Here is a 27,929-nt window from a genome sequence, read left to right on the forward strand (position 1 = left end):
TTTTTTTTGTTAAATATAAATGCTTTTGATTATTTGAAAGTACTTTTAATCTATTTTTAATAGTTTTAAAAATAATGCCAAATGGACCCAACATATCAAATGATTTTTCAATCCCCCAATAACATTTTTCTAAAAACAAACTAATCATTTTTTCTCAAATTAAAAATCTAATTTGTGGACTACAGAAATTTTAAAAAATAGTTCTAACATTGTAAACGGAATAAAACATTAGCAAAATTTAAAAAGCAGAACCAAATATGATGGCCAAAGGCCCAAAACATACGAATAAATTGTAGTTTACCCTTGCATCAACTAAAGGGTGTAGCAAAAAAATAGCTTAAGAGGGCGAGCGAAGAGAGGGGAGAGGTGTAAAGCAATGGCGCTCTCGGCGTCTGACCTACCAGCCATGTACTCGTTGCTGAGCAACTCATTGAGCGGGGACGATAGTGTGCGCAAACCGGCAGAGGCGGCGCTTTCTCAGTCGGAGGCGAGGCCTGGTTTCTGCTTTTGTCTCATGGTAAGCAGCTCTTTTCTTTTGACTTTAGGGTTTTAGGCCATGAAATGAAATGCAAAATGCTGCGATCTTGTTGGTGGACATTTTGAATATATAATTTACTTACTATGCAGGAAGTCATAACTGCAAAGGATTTGGCACCTCATATAGATGTTCGTCTCATGGCTTCAGTGTATTTCAAGAATAGCGTTAATCGCTATTGGAGGCACAGGCGTGATTCCTCGTAAGTCTTTTATCAATCGTCTCTCTCATTCAGTAAAGTTTTCTCATATTTAGGGTTTAGGCTATCTCTGTTCTTTTCCCATTTATTTTTCTGTTCTGCCTTTGATTTCAGGGGAATCAGCAACGAGGAGAAAATACATCTTAGACAAAAACTCTTATCTCACTTTAGAGAAGAGAACTATCAGGTAATGTCATCGTCCACCTTTTCCTTTTGTCGGCACCGGCTTTTCTTTTGGTGCAGAAATGAATAGGTGATTGTATTTTTCTCGTTAGAGAATTTATTTGTGGGTGTAAGGTTACTGGCTGCTAATAGCATTCGTTATCTTGAGGCAACAAAGAAGGCAGGCTTTACAATAAGGAGGAACAAGGCAGGTTTATGAGAAAACCTATGGGAGAGGAATAGATTTTTAGCATCTTTATGAGCGTCATAGTCGAAGGTCTTAGGGGTCAGATTGATTAGGTGGGAGTTATGAGCTGAATGTAATTATCTGCTCTGTAGATCATACATTAGTGGACATTTTTTCCGTCTTGTCTTGTATTTCATATGTTTCTTCTTAGTAAATGTTTTTTTTAATATAGAAAAAACTATAAACATTCATTACTTGAATGGGAATTTAACCAACTAATTGGAATTTACCTAGGATTTCAAGGTATGAATTTGTTATCTTCAATGGAATCCTTCAGAAAGATTATTGCAACACCCAAAATTACCAGCATTAAAAAACAGAAATGCTACCATTTTAACCTTTTAAGTTTGTTTAATTTGTTGATTACAACTATTTTAGACAATTGCCCATCCATTATGTTAAAATTTCACCTCTTTGATAGGAGATGGGGCAATTTAGTTTCCATTATGTTAGTCTTGAGGGCAACGTGGAACTTACATGTTCAGAAATTGATAAAGGAAACTTTATTTCATTTACTTTGTAGTACATTTGAGGTTAATAAGATTGCTCTCTTTCTCTCTCTCTCTGTGTCTTTCTCTATCTTTCTCTCTCCCCCTCCCTCCATCCCTCCCTCCCTCCCCCTCTTCCTACGTAAATTTCAGCATATGATGACTTTGAAGTTTACTCAACTTTAGCAGTTAGCATTACTAATGTCCTGTTTTCCTCATTTTGTTCCCAACACAGATAGCACAAATGTTGGCTGTGCTTGTTTCCAAAATTGCTCGTATTGATTACCCCAAAGAATGGTATGAATTTACTGTTATTTCAACTTCTATGTTTAGGGTTATATCAACTTCTCTTTAAAGAAAATATGATATGTTTTTCAAATTTGACCTTGCAGCAAAGTTAAAACTTGTAATGTATTTTAGCTTTATGGTGCTATAAGAACTTGAAAATGGGATGCTATAGGTATTCTTTCTCTAATTAATGGTTCATAAATGAAAAAAAGAAGAACGAAAATGGATAGAGGGAAACAGATTAGACTTTGCAATGAAACTACATTTCAGTTCATATTGTAGAAAGTAAGCTACAATGGGAATAGAGTTTGTGAATTTTTTATTGGCATGTGTCTGAGTTTTGTTTATCTGAGCAATTGATATATGATACGAACTCTGAAATGCAATTTAAAGATGAGTGACAGAAATTACGTGAAGTATCCTTACATGAAATTTATTTTAAAAATAAAAGAGAAAGGTATAAAGGATCTACATGTCTCAGGTGTATGTGTATGATACTGAATGGACATGGGTCCCATCTTTTGCCCATAGTTTGTAAGATATAAAATACCCCAGAGAGAACTGAATGGGAAAATAGGATTGGTATATTTGACCTGGGAATTATGAATTTACCATATAGTTTAAGAAGCATATGACGTTGCAGAGAGTGAATTAGTAATTGTAGGATAAACTGATTACTGGATTGTGAAATACTTTAGGGAGCATCAACTTGTTTATTTTGGTTTGTTCTTATGAAGACTTGCAAACTATTTATGCCTTCTTTTTTCTTCTTTTCTGAGTTTGACATGTGTAAAAGATATGTAGATTGTTGAATCTTGGGCTTCAAATTTTAGCCCCCTGCCATATTTTGAATGTTTCAATGTCAAGTGTATAGCTTGTACTGATCCATCAACCTAATGACCTGTTCAGGCCGGAGCTCTTTTCTGTTTTAGCACAAAAGCTTCAATCAGCAGATGCTCTTTCTTCCCACAGGATTTTTTTGACCCTATTTCGAACCTTGAAGGAATTGTCCACTAAGCGTCTTATCTCAGACCAAAAGAACTTTGCAGAGGTATAGGCTACTGTACTATTTCATCTCTTTTTCCACAAACTCTGGATTCTTTCCCTTTTCTCTTATGATCGTATTATGAAGTTAATAATGTGCTGAAGTGTGGCTGGGTAGTGTTTAAACCATATTGGTGTGGTTTTGGAGGCTTGGGCTTAAAATTTATTTTCTGTATAGCTTTAAAAGATTATATTTGTATAGGATTATGCTACATATCTTTTTTTAGTTTTCATTCCTAAAATAGATAATATAATAATTTTTTTTTATAGTTTTAATTCCTCTACAAAATAATACAACATGCACTGAGCTGCCAATCATATCTTTTAAGGAACAGTCTTTTCTAATTGAGATCTTAGTTCCGTCTAAGCTGGTTAATTGGGTTGAGTCTCTGAGTAGGCAAACTGTAGCGTTAATCTGATGCCATGAGTGCGAAGGAGCACATCGCTGGTAAATGTGGGCAGCCCTTTTGGCATGAACTTTTTTTTATGCCTGGTTGTATGATCTCATGAAGTGTGTTACCAAATGAAGATAATAATAAAATATTGTCAGTAAAGAAAGTCACTCACTGTTCTATACTGATAGTTTCATAGATGTCTTTTTTAGTAGACAGTGCTGTATGCTGATTTCTCTGAGTGATGAATAGCAATAATAAAACCAAGGGAAAAAAACGATTTTGGTCCTTGTGTTTTACGCCGAAAACAGTTGGTCCATATAGTTTCAAAACTCCGCATCTGGTCCTGGTGTTTTATGTTGTTTGCAATCTTAGGACAATTTTTAAAAAACTCCAATTATCAATTTGTTTTCAAGAGGAATTTTGTTGGGGGATTAACATACCATCTTATGGGTTTTCTAAAAAAATTATTTCAATTTTCATTTTCGTATTTATTTGTCAAAGAGTTTGAGGCTCACAAAATTTTAGGGTTTGAACTTTAAGTTCGGGATTTTTTAAAATTTTGTTTGAAAATCAAATTAAAGTTTACTTACATGATTTTTTGTCATTTTGAGTACAACTTGCGAGTTTAAACAAGTTATAGGTTTCAATTTGAGAAAATTTTTCGTGTTGGGTACAAAATGTTCTAAGATTGCAAACAATATAAAACACAGGGACCAGATGCGGAGTTTTGAAACCATAGGGGCCCAATATGTTTTCAAGGTAAAACACAGGGACCAAAATCATTTTTTTCCCTAAAACAATGGCCTTTGTTCCTCATTTGATGAATGTGTATGAATTACAAAGAAAAAAAGGACAGCAATGATGATAAGTGTTTTTAAAAGCGTTAGTCAGGTGCGCCTTGCAACCAAGCAATGTGGTTTGGCTGGGGCATTGAACAGATCAAAAAGAATATTTTTTTTTTGAAGAAAAATTTTTAATTCCCTGTATATCTCTTCCTTTCTCCCAATAGCAGTTTAAAACCCTAGGATTGAACTCTAAACTGAAAAACAGCTCTCTACACCTTCAATCCATGACAATTGACAACCCTGTAGCTTGGAGGCATTTTCCGCAGCAACCCAGCATCTCTAAGGAGTTTCTGGCAGCTCCAAGGTGTTGAGTTAGTGTTGTCGACACAGCTTGTGTTAGTTTTGTCGGAAACCCAGTAAGCTTTAACTTTACCTTTGGTTGATTCTGAAGCTTTAAATTCACCTTTGGAATCTTAGAAGTGCTTTGTCGTTTTAACTTGTGTGGTTACCATAAGGCAACATATTCTCTATTTTGCAGTTTAAAATATTTTCAATGAAACTTATCTGTAGTTTGACCAACAAAATAAAACAAATAAGAATGCCTGCTTACTTAATAGGCAAATACTACTAATACCAGATAAAATAATACTGATACTAAAAGATACTTTATTTTTATTACATAAGGCTCCTAATACTTAAAAAAGACTTGTAATACAGTTCTCACAAATTTCAAATTTGTCTGTAATTTTATAGTAATTGTAATCAACAATCTAGTGGTAGAGTCATAAAGTACAGGAGGGTATATATATACTGTATTTATATTTTTATATTTTTTAATTATAATAATTCATATCCCGAAAGGCTTACGCTTCAACGTGTCATTGCTTACGCCTTGCCTTGCAAGACATAAAACGCCTCACTCTAACCCCTTGTCTCTGAAAACATTGATGATGATAATCATATATGAGATGCACCTTTGTGGTAATGAGTGCCTGGATTCTGTGTGCTACGGATCTTGATGTTATGATAAGAACTTTTTTGCTAATGTGTGGTAATAAGATATGAAAGTTTTTTTTGCATGCTTACTGTGTTTTGCAATAATAATGGTTATGAAAGTTTTTTTTTGCATGCTTACTTTGTTTTGCAATAATAATGGTTTGTGTCTGGAATTTTTTATTTTCTGATTCTCCAACATTATTCCTTTTTTATTTTTTGCATATCTACCCTCCCTCTCTCTCTCTCTCTCTCACACACACACACACACATAGACACTGGGATTTGTTATTTATTTTGAGATTGGTTTTTTCCTTGTGTAATTTATGAACAATCTTTATGAAACCTTAGTACTTATGGACATTCTTTGGCAGATATCATCTCACTTCTTTGATTATAGCTGGCGCCTTTGGCAGAGTGATGTGCAAACCATATTACATGGTTTCTCTACACTTTCTCAAAGCTATAACTCAAATACATTGGAGAAACATCAGGATGACCTCTATCTAACTTGTGAGCGATGGCTGCTGTGCTTAAAGATCATACGCCAATTAATAATTTCAGGGTTTCCAAGTGATGCAAAATGTGTACAGGTAGTTATCCCCCCCTCCTTTCCAAAAAAACAAACCCCCCCCCCCCCCCGAACAAAAGATAAAAAAGAAAATGATTATTGTTGGTGTCTTAGAGTTACCTCAGCTACACCAACGTTCTTCATCAATATGGTGGTATGCAATTATTGTTTATAACTTTCTATGTGTATCTTGAAGGAGGTCCGGCCTGTCAAGGAGGTCTCACCCGTGCTTTTAAATGCCATTCAATCTCTTCTTCCATACTGTGAGATACTGCTCTTCTGTCCAAATTTTAACCACTTATATTTTTTGTAGAGGAATTTGATAGAATCACACATTCCTTTATGTTTTTTCCTTCTTGTATGTGAGAAATCTGTTTAAAGTAATTACCAAGTAGTTGTAATGGAGAATGGAGATTTCTACTTTCTAGTTGCTTCTAATCTAAAGCAAACCAATGAATACTATTGACTTCCTATACAACCAATAAAAATTATGTTGCATTAGCAAACTCTATGTAATAGGTTGACAACATAAATTAGGCTTTTCATTATTTTTTTAATAGGAAACGAGAAACTTGTAAGCTTTTCATTATTGATAATCCTGATCTTGGTGTTAAGGATTGTGATGTAGGCCTGGTAAAAATGGTGGGGGGATTATGATATAAAGTCTACAGTCAATTTTAGATCTTAGTTCTTGAATACCAGCTATGCAATAGGTGCTTCTGGATAATATGAGGTCTCTCTCTCTCTCTCTCTCTCTCTCTCCATGGACAATCTTGAAATTTTTCATGCCTTAATGAGGTTATACCACTTATATATATGCTTGGCAAATGTCTTCTTGTTTTGTCTGCTTGTAAAATGGTGTTTAAGATGCAGTAAGTAAGATACATTAGTTTGCATTGTTTTTTCAGTTGTTACAGGTATCATTTTTCTCTTATAATTCTTGACGAAGCCATCTTAAATAACTATTTTGGGTATATATGCATATATATATATATGTATATATATGTTATGGTTGCAAATATGTTTTTGCTTAATAAAATTTTCTGCAATTGTTGCCTTTTTTTTTCCAGATTCATCGTATCAGAAAGGACATCCTAAATTTTGGGACTTCCTAAAGAGGGCATGCACTAAACTGATGAAGGTTTTAATTGCAATTCAGGGCAGACATCCTTATTCATTTAGTGATAAATGTGTCCTTCCAACCGTAGTCGATTTCTGTTTAAGGAAGATAACAGATCCTGAACCAGATGTATTATCATTTGAGCAGTTTCTGATTCAATGTATGGTAATGGTTAAGTGTGTGTTGGAATGTAAAGAGTACAAGCCGAGTCTCACTGGTCGCGTGATGGATGAAAATGTGGTTACACTGGAGCAAATGAAGAAAAACATATCTGGTGCAGTCGGTGGTGTCTTGACTTCCCTTATGACAAATGAACGTATAGTAGTCTTGTGTAACACATTAATAAGAAGGTATTTATATTCTAAACTCTGTTTCCCTTTATTAAGTTGCTATAGCCTTATCTTGATTGGCTTTATTACTTAATGTTTGCAGTAAAAAAGGGTGCTATATATTAACGCGATAAATTTGGTAGTTTTATTATAAGTTAAATATATATTGGAGATATGTCTTGGTACTTTACATAGTTGACTGAGTGTACAATGGCACCGGTTCATTCTTATGTGCATGTAGTTTCTGTTATTAACTTCTGTTTTATTGTTTAAATAATAAGTTTGTAAACAATAACTGAAAAGTCGTGGTGCTCCGACATTTCCATGGGGAGTTCCAGGTATTTAAGGGGCCACTATGTTATTTGCCATCTGAATTGGGACTGACTAGAGTTGTGAGAGAGAATCTTGGAAGACTGATATAGGACAATAGTAAGAGTAGGGAAGAGAATATAGAGATCCGGATTCACTCTGGCCTTTGGCATCACACCAAAAGTGTATTGGAATCACTCCAATAAAAAATAGAAAAATTCCGGCATCACACCGGCCTTTGGCATCTCACTGAAGGTGGCTTGGAATCACTCCAAGTCAACTCGTGCTTCACACACAAGCAGAAAAATCTGATTTCTTTCACCATTAACTTCTCTCAAAGGTTACAAACTAGCCTTTTGTTAGAGCCATTGATACATGAACAATAAGACCCACATTAATACGCCTAGGAATTCTAAGAGACATAACTCATAACACTTAATGCCTTGGACAGTGACATAAAGAGACTCTTCATGTGTAAATTGCATTCATTAAATGAAAAAAGACTCTTCATGTGGTGCTTGGAACTTGGATGGACTGATTTAAAATACTTTGAACTTGGCTCCTGCATTAAAGACTTATGGATGCAATCATTTACCTGCTTTTAGTGTGCACAAGTTTTTCATTTTTTTTTTGTTTGAGTGACTTCAAAGCTTTCACATACAATTAGAATAGTGTGAACACTTAGTTCTAGTTATAATAGAGCTAGAATGGCACTAAGATGCAAGGATTTGGGTTTAGAGTTAATAGTTCTATTTAAGGATTGTAAAAATTAGTATGTATTTTCTTTGGAAAATTATTTTGGTGATCTGTTGCAGGTATTTTGTTCTAACAACAAGTGATTTGGAGGAATGGTACCAGAATCCTGAATCTTTTCATCATGAGCAGGATATGGTTCAGTGGACAGAAAAATTAAGGCCATGCGCTGAAGCTTTATACATTGTTCTGTTTGAAAATCACAGCCAGGTTGGTGCATTTCTGTGTGTAGAATGATATGTTTTTAACAAAACATTATTGGTGCTCAGAATGTATTCTAGAGTTGCAGAACTATGTGCTTATGTGATCTTGATTTTATTAATTTTAGCTCCTAGGTCCTGTTGTGGTTTCCATCCTTCAAGAGGCAATGAATGGTTGCCCAACTTCAGTGACTGAAATCAATCCAGGATTGCTTCTTAAAGATGCTGCTTACGGTGCTGCTGCATATGTTTATTACGAGCTTTCAAATTACCTGAGCTTTAAAGATTGGTTTGTCTATTCACTGCACTGATATCCATTTTATTTAAATATATGTCTTGTATAACGTATCCAAATTTATGTGCCATCAGTTGTTGCAGCATCTATTGTGGTGATGATTTGTGTGATTGATTTTGTACTTATGTATTGTTTTATGGAGGGTGGGTTTGTGGCTTCAACTTTGCACATGTGAAATTTTCATTTGCTCTATTGCCACAAATTTTGAGCAAATTGGTTTTGGGTATTCTTACTTTTTCTTGATTTATGGAAATTACTTTGTATATATTTGTGCTCATTTGTTATATTGTATATGTCATTATTAACAAGTTTGAGTGCCATACTAGCTATAGGTTTTTAAGGATGCAAAATGGGCTCAAACATTAAGAAAAAGAAAAACCAAAAACCTTGCATGCTTGTAGCAGCTAGAGTAGTTGGAACATAACTCCATGGTTGTTTGATAATTTTCATATTAGTTGAGCTGATAGTTCAGGTATTTGGTTTTTTATGGTCTGTAGTTGCACTGGGTTCCTTTTGTTATATTCTTTTGATAAGAATTTTAGTGATCTTTGACGTCTCTTTCTGAATCAATCATTGCAGGTTTAATGGTGCATTATCCCTTGAACTCTCAAATGATCATCCAAATATGCGTATCATCCATCGGAAAGTTGCACTGATATTGGGACAATGGGTTTCAGAGGTAGCGTATGGTCACTGAAAGATGCTGTATATGTGCTACACACACCCTATATATATATACAGAGAGAGAGAGAGAGAGAGAGAGAGAGAGAGAGAGAGAGAGAGAGAGAGAGAGAGAGAGAGAGAGAGAGAGGACTTGAGTTTTTCTTCACATGCCGATTTATCAACCATATATTGCCGATTGATCGGCATGTGAAAAAAAAAAAACCCATGTCTGCATGCGGAGGTCTGCTAGAGGAGCGGCCCTTTTGTTTTATATATGTGTATATATATATATATTCATATATATTCATATGATTGAGCGGCCCTTATGATTGATCGGCATCTCATAAGTTATCCATATGTTCTTGTGCCAACATTACTAATTTTCCATTCTTTCCTTTAGAACCTTTCACTACTAATTTAGTTAATAACATTATCTCTCTAGGCATAAATCTTTCAATGTGGGAGTGAGATGTGATATGCAGCCAGTGGCACTCTGTTTCAAAGATAATAGGTGTATGGATGTAATGGAGATTTGATGTATGTCACACTCAAAATTTGTGCCATCAACTCCAGTTAATTTCTAAGATTTTGCTCTTACAAATTAGGACATAATATTGATGATGAACTTTCCATTTCCTTCTATATAGATCTATACTCCACCCTAAAATAAATTTTCTAGCCTACATGATCTTGTTGCTTGGATGCATATATCACCCATGGTAAACAAAGATTTATGGAGGTAATAATGAAGTGCTGTCAGTTTTAATTTGTTAATTGGATTTGTTCTTTTTTTTTCTCTATATATTTATTTCAGCACTAATAAATTAACTAGATATAGAACTTAATGGTAGCTTGTGAACTGTTACATAAATTCTGGAGGAATAGGGTGGTGGAGTCCACTAATGCTACCTTCACTGAGTGCTCATTTAATGGATTTGGAGGTTTGCAAAAATCAATGCATCTGTTCTTTATTTATATATTTATTATGGCAATCTGGTCCTTGATTGATTTATTGTGCCTATTTTGATTTCTGTTAGCCATTCCTGTTAAAGTGTATCTAGTAACATATGGAAAATGAGTCCAAATGATTGGTTAATTTTATTATATCTGCAGATTAAAGAGGACACAAAAAGGCCAGTTTACTGTGCTTTGATCAGATTGCTACAGGACAAAGACCTATCTGTTAGGGTATGCGTATATTTCGTATGTAGATGTTCTCTTCATTTTTATTTCTTGCATTGCTTTGACATGATTCAGGCTGCTAAATTTTGTTGGTGTTCCTGGTTTAATTACTTTAGTGTGTGCTTTTCTTGTTTTAGTTGGCAGCCTGTAGGTCTCTGTGTTCGCATATTGAAGATGCTAGCTTTTCAGAAGGAGAATTCATTGATCTTCTTCCTATATGCTGGGATTCATGTTTTAAGTTGATTGAGGAAGTTCAGGAGTTTGACTCAAAGGTAAATATTGCTGCTGCTCCACTTGGATGCAATGATTAAATTGGAGATTCTTTTATGTTTCGACTGATAGTTTTAGGGTTTAGGGTTTTGTTTCAGCCTTGGTCTGGGCGGTGTTTTAACTTTGGCAGTAGGATTGCTTTGTATATCTGATGTGGACATCTATTGTACTTTTTGAAATGATCAATAAATTTTGTTTCTTTTCAAAAAGAGATAGTTTTGTTCTCAACCTTTTTGAATATTTTTTTTTTACCCTTAAATCAAGTTTTGCTTAATTCCTTTTTTACTATAGCAACTATTCTTGTCTGTATCTGATTGCATTATGGTGTCATTTGTCATTTTTAACCTAAATACCTTTAGCAGTGGCAGAGCATCAACCATGGGGCAACTTCCCCCACTGATTTCTTTGCTTTCATTTAGTTTTAGGAAGTAAATTAAGCCTCCATCGCCCCCACCCCCCTCTCTCCTGCCGCCCTTATTTCCCTTATTGGTGAAATGCATAAAAGGCATTCAGCTCTTTCACTCTCTATTTACTTTCGCACTGATCTCTCTCGGGTCTTGGCTAAGAGAAAAAATGGCTGCTCAGAAGTGTGGTTTCTTAATTTAGAATTTTGTTATGTCTTTTTTTTTTTTTTTTAAGAAGAAACCAAATTTTATTGCAAAGCACAAAAGAAATCAAAGCAGTGGACAGGAAGTCCACTTCATAAGAGAACAAAGATACAACATGAACCAGGCAGCACAAGCAACCGAAAGAGAAACAAAAGACCCCAGCTAGAACCTAGAGCTAAGACCTATGAAAAATAACCCACTGCAGCCTTCCAGTTCATCAAACTGTCAGAAAAAGTTAGGTTTCTGAACTCCGAAGAAACAGAAGCCCAGAAAGCAGACCAGAATAAGATTCTGTCCCATAAATCCTCCTGCCCATCCCCGTTCTTGTCTTCAAAAATTCTCTTGTTTGTCTCTACCCAGATAACCCAAAAAACAGCAAGCAGCTCCAACCCCACAGGATTCTAGCCTTCTTCCCACCCCCTACACCTTGTGATTTTCACATAACAAGTAAAAGCAACCTCTTCGCACAACCAAGCTGATTTGACCTCTCTAAATAACTTCCTCCACAGACTTAAAGTGATTGGGCAGTGAAGAAAAACACCGTTTCTACTTCATTTTTACACATTACGCACCAGTTGGGAGAAGGACAGATGCCCGGTCTTCTCCTTTGAATCATATCACAAGTGTTTAGCTTTCCATGCACCACTACCCAAGCAAGAACCTTGACCTTGGAAGGGGCTTTCGACTTCCAAATCTGGCAAGCAAGGTCAAAAGTTGGATAGTGAGAAAAATCGCTTAGAAACTTGCTAAAAGACTAGCTCGCGGATGGCCCTAACCTCCATCTCCTTGCATCACTTGTAGGACTTAAAAGAGCACTTTCCAAAAGCAGTAACAGCATGGAAGCTTCCTCTGCCTCTGCATCATTTAGGTTCCTCCTAAACCGAAAATCCCAATTCAAAGGATAAAGAGAAGGGTTTGCAAATCTAGCAACTGCTAAATTATGGTAGCTGTGACAGATTATATAGTTGGGGGAATTCTTTAGAATATCATCTCCCACCCAAAGATCCTCTCAAAATTCTAACCTTATTTCTCTTTCCCACTACTAGCTGACATCACCTAACAAAGATTCATACCCTGGGGGATATCCTTCCAGGGGCTTCGGCTAGAACCCCCCGCCAAATTTGTATACCGCCCATTTTCCTTGATCCATATTTACTTCTGATTGCCAGATGCCAAAGCGACTCCACTTCCAAGGGGAACCTCAACAGCCACTGCCCTAGCAGAGCCTTGTTTTTCACCAGCAGGTTACCAACTGCCAATCTGTCCATCTCTTTGATTTGGGTCACCAAGTCCCATCTAATTAAGTGATCCTTTTTGCCTCCTCCTATGCCAGCCCAAAGAAAATCCCTCATCATATGCTCCAGTTTCCTTGCCACCCCCTTTGGAATTTTGAACAAAGACCAAAAGTAAGAAGGCAAACTTCCTATAACAGCTTGATTGAGAGTCAATCTACCACCCCTAGAAAGGAAAGCCATCTTCCAACTTTGAAGCCTCTTTTCTACCTTCTCAACTACTGGATTCCAAAAATTTGGAGCTCTAGGGTTGCCACCCAGCGGAAGGCCCTAGTACTTTAAAGGCCAAGAACCGATAGCACACCCCAAAGCATTAGTTAGCATTTCCACCTTGCCCTCTTCAGAATTACTCTAACCCTAAAGATTTGAGCATGAAATTCACCAAATCATGGGAGGTTTGCATGGGTTTTCTGAAGAGAGATTTCCTCTTGTTCCATACTTCTGCAGGTGGTAAGTTAGCGAGGAGGTTGCTCTTGTGTTCTCTACTTAGGCATTCATAAGAATGAAAGAAAAATGAATACGAACCCCCTCTCTCAAACACTATTCTTTTGGAAATAGAGAAATGATAAAAGAACAGGGATCTTTGTTTGTCCCTTGTAGCGCTTGGAAAAGTAACAGAGTGAATACTAAAAGCATTCTCTCTATAACTTAAGATTTCCTTATAGTTGCTAAGGAGACTATGCTCGCCTTGTTTTCCTCCTCGTTATGATGTCATTACAGTTTAGATATTGTGATACTAACATTAGTTGACATTCTCTTACATTATAAGTAAGGAACTCCCTACTCTTTTTAAAGAGAAGAAAGGCCCGCATTGTTGGGGCCTATCTTGTAATGTGGTCTATTAATTCCAACCATCCATTTCCTGGTTCTCTTTCAAGCATCATCCAATCCAAATCTCAATTAACCATTTGATTAACATCATCGTCATTTCAATGTTTATTGAAAACATTGTGTTTGTCTTTTCATTTGTCCACAAAATGATTAGATGACTAAATGGTTTCCAATTTAGCTAATCTTTGGCAGGAGGTTTTTCCCGATTTGATCATAATCAGATTGGGATTCGGTTTAATCCAGTCCAATGGACAGTCCTTGTGGAGAAGATACTGAATTTGCCACATAATGCATTGCTATTTGAGATTTGACATTCATGTTCATATTAAACATGTGAATGTTTCTTCAAGTGATGACACAATGGAAATTGGGTCTTATTTACTGTATTTTCTATTATATCATGTGCATTTGTGCGTTTCATTCAATTATGCCCAGGCCTCAGGGTTACGTCTTATTAATAGCAAGTTTGGATTTAACAAAAGAAATTTTTTGTAAAAAAGAAAATTTAAGTATGTGATTTAACGAATGTTTCTATTCCTTTTCATTTGTTTTCAGGTTCAGGTTTTGAACTTGATTTCTATTCTTATTGGACACATGAGTGAAGTTATTCCATTTGCAAACAAGCTGGTTCTGTTTTTCCAGAAGGTAGGAGAACATTTCTTTTGTTTTCAGACTTCTATTGTTTCTTCCACTGTTCTAAATGTTGCAATACCTACCGCGTTAGGAAGGATTGAAGGAATGATTTCTAAAATTGAGTTTGAAAACGCATATGATAATGTTGAGTGGGGTTTTCTGTACCATGTAAAGGAAAAGAAAGATTATTGGAATAGATGAAGAATGTAGGTATTTGGTAAGATGGGAGTTAGTTTCTCAGCCCAAGGAAAAAGGGGGCTTGGGCATAGGTAATCTGGTGGCAAAAAATAGAGCTTTACTTGGCAAGTGGTTATGGTGTTATCCTTTGGAAAGAGAATCTTTATGGCATATTGTGATTAGGAGTAAATACGGTATTCATGAATATGGTTGGGATGTGAAAGAAGTTGTGAGGGGATCAAGTCGAAGCCCTTGGAGAGATATTAGTCAAGGTTTGAGTAGTTTTTTAGGTTGCTGCAAGTTGATGGTAGGAAATGGGGTGACCATTAGGTTTTGGGAGGATTGCTGGGCGGGGCAGGGGACCCTCAAAATTCTTTATCCTAGGCTGTAATAACTTGTCAAATAATCATGGGGTTACAATTGTTGTTAATTTGGCTCGCATTTGAAGATTTCCTGGTTCATGGGGGATTTCCATGGTATTCTAGGATGAAGTTAGGAGTCCAAATAGGTGTTGGAAGGTTATTAATTCCTGGTGCGTTTTGGACTTCATTTTGGGCAAGTTTTGAGGTTTTCCTTGTGTATAAAGGAAACTTATTTCCTACTCAAAGTTAACTTTCTTCCTACTTTATCTAGGATTGTAATATAAGGCCTATGGTTATAAATAGGACCTTAGGGGCTTAGAAAAATGTGAGAGAATCAGATTAGAGTGAGCAAGTCCTTAGGATTCTTGGGAGGCACACAATCTAGAATTGGTGAGATCAAGATTAGGTAATTAATCTTGGGTGAGAGATCTAGGGTTTTGGGAAACACTTTGTGAAAGGGTGTACAAGAGATTTGGGGATTGGGTTATGTGATTTAGTCCAATTGTAATCTTAATACTTATTATTCTCATAGTGAAGAACGGAGATCTCTCCCGGGGACGTAGGCAGGAATTTTGCCGAACCTCGTAACAAATCTCGGTGTGATTGTGTGTGCTTGTTGGTTTATTATTTTCTGTTTTCTTGGCTGTGTTTGTTATTTATCTTTCATCGAATTATTGCTTGTACGCCGTGAAGGTGGGAATTAGGATTTAATTCTCAAACTACATCAACAAGTGGTATCAGAGCCAGGTTTCGTGTTCATCGATCGTGGTTCCGTGTTTATCGATCGAGGGTAGTTTGTCATGGCAGCGGGAAGTAGTGGTGTTTCATCCTTTAAGGTGGAGCAATTTGATGGAAGAGGTAACTTTACTCTATGGCAAAAGAGAGTGAAGGATGTCCTAGTTTCGCAAGGCTTGGCACGCGCCTTGAAGGGAAAGGAAGTAGGAAAACCGGCAAAGATGACAGATGATGACTGGGAAGACTTGGAGTGCAGGTGTGTGAGCACAATTCGGCTTTATATTGCTGATAATATTATCAACAATATAGATGAAGATTCTGCCCCGGAATTGTGGAAGAAACTAGAAAAGCTTTATTTAGCTCAGAAGTCTATGGCCACAAAGTTGAATCTGAAGCGGGACATATATAAGCTGAAGATGGAAGCGGGTGCAAATCTCATGGATCATATGAACGTGTTCAAAGGACTGCTAAATCAACTCGAAAGAGTTGGGGTAAAGATTGAGGAAGAAGATCGAGCCCTCTTACTTCTAACCTCACTTCCTGATACATATGACAACATAGTGGATATCTTCTTGTATGGTAAGGATACACTGAAGATGGAGGAGGTCGAGTCAACTCTCTTGTCTAGTGAAAGGAGAAAGAAAGTTGAGGATAAAGATTCCTTGTTTGTTGCTCATGGTCAAAGAGGAAGGCAAACTACCAAGGGTTCTAGTGATAATAGCAAGGCTAGATCAAAGGGTAGTGGTAAGGGCTGGCAGTGCTACAAGTGCAAAGAGTGGGGACACATAAAGAAGGACTGTCCGACTTGGAATAAGAAGGATGGTCATGGCTCTACAGCGGTAGCAGACTATAATGAATCTGGAGAACTTCTCACAGTCTCTATAGGTAACACTTCTTCTCATGGTGATTGGATATTGGATTCGGGTTCTACTCACCATATATGCTCTAGGAAAGAATATTTTGAAAAGTTTCAAGAATCAAAGGGAGGATCTTTCTCTTTGCCTGACGGGTCCAAAGTTGACGTCATGGGGGTTGGAACGGTGAAGATCAAGATGTTCAATGGGGTGGAACATACTTTGGGTGGAGTCGCTTATGTCCCAAAGCTACAAAGGAATTTGATATCCTTGAGTAGGTTGGATTCCAAGGGCTACCTGGTTTTGATAGCAGGTGGAGTCATGAAAATTACTCATGGAAGCATGGTCCTAATGAAGGGAGAGAAGTGTGGTGGTTTATATCGTTTGATAGGAACTCAAACCTCGATGGTTGGTTGGAAACGAAATGCACAAGAAATCAAGCGCTTGAGGAAGGTCTCGTTTGCGGGTACAGCAGAGACGGTTGTGACATGTTTCCAAGGTTCAAACGATGGTGAGAAAGGAGATCCTACTGGAGGAGGGGGTGAATCGAGGCCCCTCTTCGGTGCTAACCGGTAATTGGTTACACGATGCAGCTGCACATAGGTATTGGCCGTGCGAATCAAGGGTGGACCATAGTTTCTTGATTCGAGTTATGTGTAGTTGGTACAAGGTCAAGGCCAATGGTATTTGGTGCAAGGTAATTTGCATGATATGCTCGCCAAGGTGGAGATTGTTGTTAATTTGGCTCGCATTTGAAGATTTCCTGGTTCATGGGGGATTTCCATGGTATTCTAGGATGAAGTTAGGAGTCCAAATAGGTGTTGGAAGGTTATTAATTCCTGGTGCGTTTTGGACTTCATTTTGGGCAAGTTTTGAGGTTTTCCTTGTGTATAAAGGAAACTTATTTCCTACTCAAAGTTAACTTTCTTCCTACTTTATCTAGGATTGTAATATAAGGCCTATAGTTATAAATAGGACCTTAGGGGCTTAGAAAAATGTGAGAGAATCAGATTAGAGTGAGCAAGTCCTTAGGATTCTTGGGAGGCACACAATCTAGAATTGGTGAGATCAAGATTAGGTAATTAATCTTGGGTGAGAGATCTAGGGTTTTGGGAAACACTTTGTGAAAGGGTGTACAAGAGATTTGGGGATTGGGTTATGTGATTTAGTCCAATTGTAATCTTAATACTTATTATTCTCATAGTGAAGAACGGAGATCTCTCCCGGGGACGTAGGCAGGAATTTTGCCGAACCTCGTAACAAATCTCGGTGTGATTGTGTGTGCTTGTTGGTTTATTATTTTCTGTTTTCTTGGCTGTGTTTGTTATTTATCTTTCATCGAATTATTGCTTGTACGCCGTGAAGGTGGGAATTAGGATTTAATTCTCAAACTACATCAACAACAATAGCAGGGATGGCAGAGGGAGTGAGTTCTTCTTTAAATTGGAATTTGGGTTTTTGGAGAAACTTAAATGATGCAGAAGCGGAGGAGTTTATTTCACTACTTTCAGTACTAGAAAGAGTTCATATTTCAACCACTAGATCTGATTCAAGGGTCTGGAGTTTGGATTCTAATGGCGTGTTCTCTACAAAGTCGTTTTTTGGTTATTTATGTGGAATTGGAGATGGTATCCCTTTTCTCCCTGCAGGGGTGATTTGGGAAGCAAAGGTTCCGTCAAAAGTTAAAGTTTTGGCTTGGTTAGTGGCTCAAGCAAAGATAAATACTTGTGATAATCTTCAGAGGAGAAGCCCAAATGTTTGCCTTTCTCCGAATTGGTGTGTCGTATGCAAGAAAGAGGGCGAGAGTGTAAACCATATATTCCTTCATTGTTCTGTGGCATCATCGTTATGGTCCAAATTGTTCAAGGAAGCAGGGTTCTGGTGGGTAATGCCAGAGGGGTGCTGTTCTTTGCTCAGCGAATGGACAAGGGGTTTTGGTGGGGAAAAGAGGGCCAAAGTGCTTTGGAGCTGCAGAGTGTTAGCCATTTTTTGGGTTATCTGGATGGAGAGAAATAAAAGAATTTTTGAAGATTATAAAGGGATAGATGTGGAAGAATTGTGGGAGTCGGTTTCTTTTTGGTCATCTTTTTCGGGGAGTGTCTTCGTTTGCTATTCTAATTGATTGGAAGGCAGCAATTAATTTGTTTTGGACTTGATATGTTTAGTCAAGAGGAAAGGGTGTGGTGCGAGAGCTATTTTGGACTCCTTGTCCATTGTTTGTACGATTGTGAGCTATTATTAATATAGTTTCTCTCTTCTCAAAAAAAAAAAAAAAAAAAAAAAGAGTGCCTGTGTTAAGTGAATTTTTCAGTTATCAGTGATGGTTGACCTATGGGTCAATTTAGAGCTTTTATGGGTCTTGAGAAGGCAATCTGATTTTCCCTTTATTTATTTTTATTTTTTATTATTATTATTTTTTTCATTAGTTGATGTTCTGACAAAGAAAAAGATTAGTTGATGATCTTTTGGTTTGGTGAGAGCTTGAGAGTAATGGATAAGGAGCATACACAAGTTTTTTTTTTTTCACAAATATGTTAAAAAGTGCTATGGTGGGTATTAATGTCGACAAAAGGAAATTGGGGTAATTAATTGGGGGGTGTGGGGTGTGGGGTGTGGAATGTAAATGTGTTTCTATGGCATGAGATCTTTGTGCAATGTGTTAAGAATTGTGATGGTAGGGGAATGTATTGGCCAATAAATTGCTATTCTATTTCTTGGTGTTAGAGCTAACAAGAAGGTGATTACTCTTTGGAGATGTGCAATGTTAATAGTTCTTTGGGTTGTTTTGATGGAGATAAGTTGCAGGATCTTGAAGATGAGATGGGGGAAGTGGATTTTCTCTAGAAAGGAATAGGATTTTGGCATCTATATAGGTTTCATTGTCAAAGTATTTGAGGAATATGCCCTTCAGTTCAATTCACCTCAATTGGGCCAAAGTTATGGTTTGATCATAATATTTCTCTTGTAATTTTTGTGTTTGTACGTATAAGCATGTATATATGTAATGCATGTTTGCATTTAACTTTTCTTTTTTTATTGTTAAAAGAAATAATGGATAGTAGTATTTGTTGGTCTGCTCAGGAGTTTAATGCTCATTGGAAATAGATTAGAATGAACACTTGATCTCTGGAACATTATGGAAAACATTACATTTAACTTTTTGTATAATATATATTTCTACTACACAGAAACATCAAGAGGTGGAGAAATGTGGTCTCCTCAAGATTTATCTTATACTTGTTTCTTTACAAGCTATTTTGGGAGTTGACCTTAGTTACTAGTTTGTTTAAAAGTACACAACAGATGGGCAGGAGAGTCAGCTGCTTTGATTTTCCTTTTTAAAGCTTAGTAGCTTGTTTTGCCTCTCTCTCTCGCTCTCTCTCTCTCTCTCTCTCTCTCTCTCTCTCTCTCTCTTTATTTCTTTATCTTTCTCATTTGATTATTTATTTATTTTTTGTTAAAGGTTTGGGAGGAATCTTCTGGTGAGTGCCTTCTGCAGATTCAACTTCTCATTGCTTTGAGGAACTTTGTGGTTGCACTTGCCTACCAGTCACCCATTTGCTACGACATATTACTTCCCATTCTGCAAAAGGGAATTGATATAAATAGCCCAGATGAACTCAATCTTCTAGAGGACAGTATGCTGGTTAGGCTATTAAGTTTGTCTTTATTATTTTACCAGCTGACATTATCCTTTTATTTTACATGCTAAATGCAGTTAGCATAACTGTGCAGTTATTGGAAGCCACACTTTCTCATGCTCCTTCGATGGTGCCTCAACTACTAGCATACTTCCCTTGTCTAGTAGAAATTATGGAAAGAAGTTTTGATCACTTGCAGGTTAGAAATATTTGACCAATGACTATACTCTACCCTGCAGGACCTCTCTGTTCCATAAATTATCTGTTCAGTTTTACTGTGGAACTTGTCTGATCTTGTGTGTTATTTTATTATTCAACTTTGACTTTCAATCTGCCCGAAAATGGGTGCTTAATGTTGCATAGATTAAATGTGCTATGATTAAATAGTTTTTATAGTAATAGCTATTTGGGATGGTTGCAAAAATTTAGAGATGCTTTTGAATGTTCGTTCATGTGCCAACATATCTAGAACAATCTGATGAAGGAAGTTTAGTATCCTCAGATTTTCGTGAAGCTTCTGTGATCACATAGCTCAGTTAAAAAAAATATAATTCATGGGTTAATTCTGTGGAATATGCAGTTGAAGTTGTGAGTTCAACATGATGCTTTCTTATTGTTTATTTGTTGCGATCTTTTAAAATTTAATGCTCCCCTTTTTAACTTACACAATTAATTGTCATGCATGTATTTTTCTGGTATATATGTCAGGCTCTTTGTTCTTCTTACTTTTTCTTATGGATTGTGAAACTGGTAACCAGTCAGATCTTAATCATATGCAAAACTGGTAAGGTCTATTGGTTGTTTTCAGAAAAGAGAATATATATATTTTTTGTTTTGTTTTGTTTTGTTTTTGTTTGTTTGTTTGTTTGTTTGTTTGTTTTTTTTTTTGGTAAATGGTTGAGGGTTTAGGATTGTGAACTTGCCATGAGCTTCACAATATGGTGTTTTTCAGAGCTACCACTCAATCACCATAAGCAACTAGCTTTGTTGACACGTTTACTTTACCACTATTACCATCATTACTTTTAGTCCCCTGTCTCTACTTCTTTCATCGTTGCTTTGCCACCAGCCTCCTCACTTTTGTCAAGTGTAAGCTATCACTTGAGGAGTATGATTTTATCTCTGGCTTATATAAACACAACTGGAAATGCACATATTCAACATTTGAAATTTCCTTTTGATTCGAATCCAAGGACCATATGTATTTTCCAAGCCAATCACACCCTTGGGGAAAATTATCAATGAGGTTGGATGCAAAGTTTTCTTGAAGAAATAAGGTAAAGCAGGTTGTAATGGATATTCTGAAGACAAGAAATTTTTTTTCTATCCTGAAGTGCAATAATTAATTTTGTTGCAGTGGTGAATTGCAAAGATGTATCTCCTCTGATCTCCTTATTTACAGTGCATTAACTTTAAATTAAAATGATTTTTCTATGTTTACAATGTTGGTAAGGGCTGCTGTTCTCCAATTATCCAATGCAATTTACAAAATGGACGAAAGACTTAACCCCTAAAAGCAACTGAAACAGATGCCTAAAAAGAGGACCAAAAAGCCACCCTAATCCCACAGTTCCTCCACCCCAGCCCCTCCAAAGTCCTCAAAGCTTCGCTTATTCCTTTTCATCCAAATGACCCATATTACAGCCAATATTCTACATTTCCACAGAACCCTGGCCCTTTTCTCCGCCAAAACAGTGATTCCTTTCACTTAGCAGAGAATAACTCCCCTCTGGGACTTCCCAGTCCAACTCTTCTACCCTGAACAGATTTGTCCAAAGCTTTGAAGCAATTGAATGATGATGTTGCTGAGGATGCAAAACAAATAAGGCATTAGGATATGCTGTTTCTATAACCTTTACTTTTGAGAACCAAGTATTCAGTATGTGATCTTACCAACTATACGGAGTCCTATTTGAGTGGCTGTCTTATTATTTTGTTGCATATGGCTAATTTAACCAGGTGGTGTTGCTCAATATGAGCAAACATTATGTGAAATTCTATTCATCCATTAGTTGAAGAGATTTCAATGTGCTTATAGCTACATTGCCTTCATTATCTTGGTTTTTGTTTGCTCCAACCTAAAAAAGAAAAAAAAAAAAAGTATATTAGGTGTTCTCTCTCTCTCTCTCACCCCCCCCCCCCCCCCCAGCAGATTTTTTTTGTTTTTGTTTTTTGCATGTATTATCATTAAAGATAGCGGGCTGCATGCATTTGTGGTATCGATGATTAACATTTCAATTTTCTTGAGGCTGCATGCATTTGTGATATTGATGATTAACACTTCAATTTGCTTGAATTGTTGTCAGTTTTTCTCATATACGTCCTGTGCTTTTCGCGGTTGACCCCCTCCCTTCTGCTTTGTTATGTTTTGAATTTAAATTGTCTTGACTGAAACTTTATTGTAGGTTGCTGTCAATATAATTGAGGATTACATTATCCTAGGTGGATCTGAATTTCTAAGTATGCATGCTTCAAGTGTTGCTAAAATTCTAGATCTGGTTGTTGGAAATGTCAATGATCGAGGACTACTATCAACTATTCCCGTCATTGATATTCTAATTCAGGTACTGATCAAACTTGCAAGTGGAAGGTACAGTTGATAACTGGCCATTTAGACAACTTGGGGAATCAAGTACGCTTTTTTAACTGTCCTAGGAGGATAAGCTTACTATATGCTTAGTCTGCTCTTAAACACTGTGAAAGATAGAACAGCTTTTGGCAGTCATTCGACTTGTACAGAATTTGTACCTTTTTTTTTTTTTTTTTTTATAGAAATGTTTTTTTTTACATATACAAATACTCTTATGGCTTTTTTTTTTTTTTTTTTTTTTGGGGGGAGCAGAAAAATTATGATGGACCTCAATAAATTAAGCCATTTTTAATACTGACTCATTGTTGCTTTGCAGTGTTTCCCTATAGAAGTGCCCCAGTTGATCAGCAGTACATTACAAGTAAGGTTCTTTGCGGTTTAGATCTTTGATATTCTTATTTTAAAGTATATCATGTTTTTGTCCCCTGAAATAAGTATATCATGTTATGCCTTTTGGAGACCTTCTTAAAGCTAGAATTCTTTTCTGTTCAATGTTGCTAGAAATTAATTGTTATATGTTTGAGTGGAGGCGATGACCGAGATCCTTCCAAGGTAGCTGTTAAAGCATCTTCAGCTGCCATCCTGGCAAGAGTTTTGGTTATGAATACCAATTATCTTGCCCACTTGACGTCAGAACCTTCACTTTTGTTGCTCCTTCAGAAGTCGGGTGTCCCAACTGAGGAGAATATTCTTCTTTGTCTTGTTGACATATGGCTTGACAAGGTTAGTACAGCATGAATCTCCACTACAAGGATACTTCTGCAGATTGCTGATTCTTTTTTGTCTTTTAATATGTTAGACCAATTGTATGTCTATGTTCTGAGATACCAAAATTGGTTGTTCAAAGAATTCTCAATGTACAATGGATATTTGCATGCATATTAATGGGGTGGGCACTGGTCGGTTGGAGCCCCATCTGAAACTGATCTGAAATTGTCAGTTGTAAATTATCACAACCCTTCACTAACTAAACCAAAAAATTAACTGAGCCTACCCTGTCCAATAAAAAACAGGTTAGTAGGGTTGCAAATCGGGCTATAATTTAAGATTGAAATTAAAAAATAAATAAATGTCAAAAAGCCCAAAAATAACTTAATAGTCCCAAGGCCAATACAAGCCCAACAAAAAATTGCAAGAAACTTTGTTTTGCAGAAGACAAAAATGAGCATCTTTTATAGGTGAAATGAAGGGGAGTTTCTTGGTTCTTTGGAAAAATAGTAATTATAACATTGGAATGCTGGTGTACATGAGTTGGGCAGATGGAATCCTAAGGCATATCAAGTCTTGGGTTCAATTCCTAGCTCAATGAGCATTGTTATCCAAATGATTTGATGTCTTGAGTTGGTTAATTTAGGTGTTAAAAATACCTAATACTGCACCAAATTGACTTTGGTGGGTTGAAAAGGTATCAAACCTGATTCAACTTGCCAAAATACAGTAAACCATACCAGATGGCTCGGGTTGGATCGGATGGGTTCGTCAGGTGGGTCAAAAAAATTGCCCACCCCTAATGCATTGACATTATTATTACTCGCTAGTTTATGGATTTTTAATTCATATACATTTATATTCAATAAAAATGTTGTCAAAAAATTCTTTTATATAAAATTAGTTTGCTCTATGGTTAATTGAAAGGAATTATTACTGAAATTATTTTATCCTTATTTATCTGTAAGACTATATTTAACCAAAATGCATTATTCAATTTTCTATATTCTATGGTATATGTAAATTATTGTTAATATGCACTATATAAATTGTACATCTAATAAATTGAGAAAAATTTAGCGAAAGGACTCAAATTTTGGGCTGTGTTTCAATTCAGGACACAAATTTTGTTGTGTCAACTTGCACCCTAAACTTTAATTTTGTGTCAAATTGGACTTTTCTGTCATCTCAGTTAGAATTTCCATAAAAAAGTTTTGAGTTAAAAATGTAGGGTCTGTTTGGTATGATTTCCCCAAAAAAAAATTCAAAAATTGAAATACAATCCAAAAATATGAATTTTATTTTGAGTTTTTGCAAAAATTTGATAACCGTTTGGTAGTAAATTTGAAATTGAATTTTAAAAACATCTGTATAAGACAATCTTGCTATTTTCACTCAAGCATTTTATCAAACACCGTCTAGTCATTTAAACCAACCATCTCCCTTAATCTTTGATGAAAATTTCTGCTAATCCATATGTTAGTGAAAAAAATTAAGAAATTTTATCAGGCCCTAATCGCTTCAAGCTCTGCATCTTCAACCTTCATGCTCTGCATCTTCAACCTTCAAGCTCTGCATCCTAACCTTCAAGCTCTGCATCTCAACCTTCAAGCTCACCAAAATTAAAGAGGATGGAGATCTGGGTGACTCCAAAAGCATGATATCAGACCATAAACCAGCCTTGCAAAGACTCTTCTGAAATCTGAAACTTCCTCTCTCTCTCTCTCTCTCTCTCTCTCTCTATCTTCCCCCTCCCCTTTCTCTCTCTTTGTCTGTCGATGGTAGTGTGGGTTTGTGGAGGGAGATCGATGAAGCAGAGTTGGTGGTGAGGCAGAGAAGACGTGCGACAGAAAAAAATACTTTGAAAAACATGTTTAATCATTTTTAGAAAAGGGGTTGTTTTTGAATTTTTTTTAGATATCCATTTTAATCCATTTTAAAAAATAGTCTACCAAACACATTTTTAAAATTTAAAAACAATTTTGTGTTTTTAAATACAGAAAACTGTTTTTAAATAGAGTACCAAACAGACCCGTAATTTCATTCAGATTTAAAGAAGATTAAATTAATTAAAAAAGCAAAAACTAAAAAAGAAAAAAATAAAAGAAAAGAAGTGATCATATTGCAGACCCGAAATGATCATTTTTGACAGAATGTGACAGAACTAACATTTATGTTCAATTTGACTCAAAATGAAAGGTTAGGGTGCAAGTTGACACAAAACAACATTTGTGTCCTGAATTGACACAAAAGTTTGAGTCCTTTTGCTAAAATTTCCCTAATAAATTCTTAGTAATCTATCATTATTGGTGAAGTTTGTATGTGGTCGAAAATAAGATTTATAGTACCAAAGCAACCATAAGAAGAGTTATAATGTGTACCACAGTCCAAAATACCGACCCATACTCGTGCTGCATAACAGAGCATACCACATTCCAGTTATCATTGTTTTGGCCCTTTTGGTGTCAATATCCTGTTGCAGAGTTTAACTAACACGTATAATATTGCACTGTTGGCAATTATATTGCACTGTTCATTTGAAGAATAAAGGCAACTCATGCCTTTATTCATTTGAAGAATAAAGGCAATTATATTGCACTGTTGGCACTTCATGATGCACAATAGCATTTCTGTTTTAAAGTACAATGTGCACTAGAGCAATTTTCATCATGCTTGCTTCTAGGGCCATACCAATTAGTAAATGGAGAAAAATCTTGTGCTTGTACTTGTTTCATTGAGCAGTTAAAGATGTTTTCATGGAAAATAATAAATAGGAATGAGTTGGATTTTGAATTTTTTGGTTCCTAATTGCTTTTGTAATGTTCTAATTATCAAGTATGAATGGAGCTGTTTCTAGCCATATTCAGACCTCACTGCTTTAACTTATTGCCTTTTTGTTTCTTTGTCGAAATTTTTATTTGGTCACAGATAGACAATGTTTCTTCCATCCAAAGGAAGACATATGGCTTAGCCCTTTCTATAATTCTGACATTAAGACTTCCTCAAGTCCTCAACAAACTTGATCAGATCCTGAGGTATGAGTTTCACTATGAATTCGGTCAATCATATGCTTTCTCATTATTGGATGATCTTCTTTCTACGTCTTAAAATGATGCTTAAGTATACATGCAGTGTGTGTACGACTGTAATTTTGGGTGGCAATGATGACTTAACAGAGGAGTCCAGGTTAGATCCCTTATGATTCTACTACAATGTGTTTGTCCAAATGGTACAACTATTTTACTCGCTAATTTTTCCCAATCAACAACAGTGGTGATAACATAAGCTCCAGTGGGCCTCTTAGTAAGGCCACTATTCCGAGTACAGAATTCAGAAGAAGACAGGTGAACCACTCTTCTTTCTTCTATTTTATGGTCCATAACTCTCTTCTGAGATTACTTTAGTTGCTGGTTAAACAAATTCATGTGGGTAATATTTTTCCTGATGAAGTTATTATGTTCACCATAGCTCAAGTTTTCAGACCCTATCAACCAAATGTCTTTAGAGACTTCAGTGAGGGAAAATCTTCATACATGTGCTGACCTTCATGGAGAATCTTTTAATAAGGCCATTGGTTGCATGCATCCCTCAGCATTTTCACAATTGAAGCAGGCATTAAAGATGACGTAGCTGGCTTTCATACCTTTTATTTTCTAATCGATTGGTGGTTTCATGTTCGAGGCCCTTCAAAGTTTTCTGTTTCTCCAATGTAAAGACGATATAGGGTGAGTTCTTCAACACTAATAATTCATACCTAACCATGCTATGTCTAAACAGCTAGGGGACAGCTCCCTCTACGCATTCTACTCTATTTTTCTGAAAATGATAGGATTTACATGGTGAACCTTTCCACCAAAAAAGATAAGAAAATTAGTGGGATGGAGATAGCATATGTCACTATATAAATTGTGAAAGTAAATTATTTGTTTTTAGTTCAATATAGTGTTAGATGCATTAAATTATCTCGTCTTTTTTTTTTTTGTTCATGAAATTATCTAGTCTATACATGAAGACTTGAAGAGTATGTTGCTTTTTGTTAAACTCCGTTTATTAAATTGCAATCATTGTCAAAGAGTGCACTTTCTTGAACTGTCATAGTTTAAAGACCTTTATTTTCTTTCTTGGTGTATTATCCCATCTGTATTGAACTGATTAACAATAGAGCACTGCTTCTGCTGTACTGATAATGAATTTGATGCCAATCCATTTGATCTCTCTTTGTACACTGTACGCTAGTATCTAACACGATAATTATTTATCTCCAGGTGAATTAAAGTCTGAAGCTTCCGGATTACTGGTGTCTATATTCATTGATCTTAATTCTTAACAAAATTTTGGGCTGGATTTTGATGTACGTATCTTGAATTTCAATTGCATATGCTCTTAGGCAACAAGAGATTGTATATAGCTTGCCAATCTTTTGTCATTGGATGCGAGGTACAGAGGGTTGCAGCATTGATTTACAGGAATTATCACCATTCACATGAAATTAAAATTTTATAGAAATGAGAAAAAAAAATACATGCAAAATTGGTTTATGAGTTCCCAATTGCCGATATCCCTTGTTAAGCACAATTAACAAAAGGCTTATTATTTTTGGCCAAAAAAAAACAAAAGGCTTATTATTTGGTTTGCCCCTGAAAGTATTTCGAATTCTCACGTTACCTTGA

At 36.1% G+C, this 27,929-nt stretch overlaps 1 protein-coding gene across 3 annotated transcripts; it reads left to right on the forward strand.

Annotated features, from left to right (window-relative positions):
• The first annotated feature begins 312 nt into the window (after positions 1-312).
• On the forward strand, positions 313-27,929 carry LOC147292281 (ARM repeat superfamily protein). 3 transcript variants are annotated; one of them, XM_086231824.1, is made up of 24 exons: positions 313-517; positions 628-737; positions 849-921; positions 1,867-1,928; positions 2,829-2,970; positions 5,511-5,729; positions 5,904-5,970; positions 6,778-7,177; positions 8,281-8,428; positions 8,547-8,707; positions 9,293-9,392; positions 10,490-10,564; positions 10,696-10,830; positions 14,115-14,204; positions 19,784-19,966; positions 20,056-20,160; positions 22,367-22,525; positions 22,868-22,912; positions 23,053-23,274; positions 26,188-26,294; positions 26,392-26,445; positions 26,531-26,603; positions 26,728-26,984; positions 27,525-27,929. In XM_086231824.1, the coding sequence occupies exons 1-23, from the start codon at positions 377-379 to the stop codon at positions 26,887-26,889; spliced, it is 3,033 nt and encodes a 1,010-aa protein (XP_086087950.1). In that variant the 5' UTR covers positions 313-376; the 3' UTR covers positions 26,890-26,984; positions 27,525-27,929. The 3 variants fall into 3 exon arrangements, with proteins under 3 accessions (XP_086087950.1, XP_086087952.1, XP_086087951.1); XM_086231825.1 differs by lacking the exons at positions 313-517; positions 628-737; positions 849-921 and adding an exon at positions 1,548-1,676; XM_086231826.1 differs by lacking the exons at positions 26,188-26,294; positions 26,392-26,445; positions 26,531-26,603; positions 26,728-26,984; positions 27,525-27,929 and having other exon boundaries at positions 23,081-23,249.

This window comes from Dryas octopetala, chromosome 2 (assembly GCF_963921425.1).
Source record: "Dryas octopetala chromosome 2, drDryOcto1.1, whole genome shotgun sequence".
NCBI lineage: Eukaryota > Viridiplantae > Streptophyta > Magnoliopsida > Rosales > Rosaceae > Dryas > Dryas octopetala.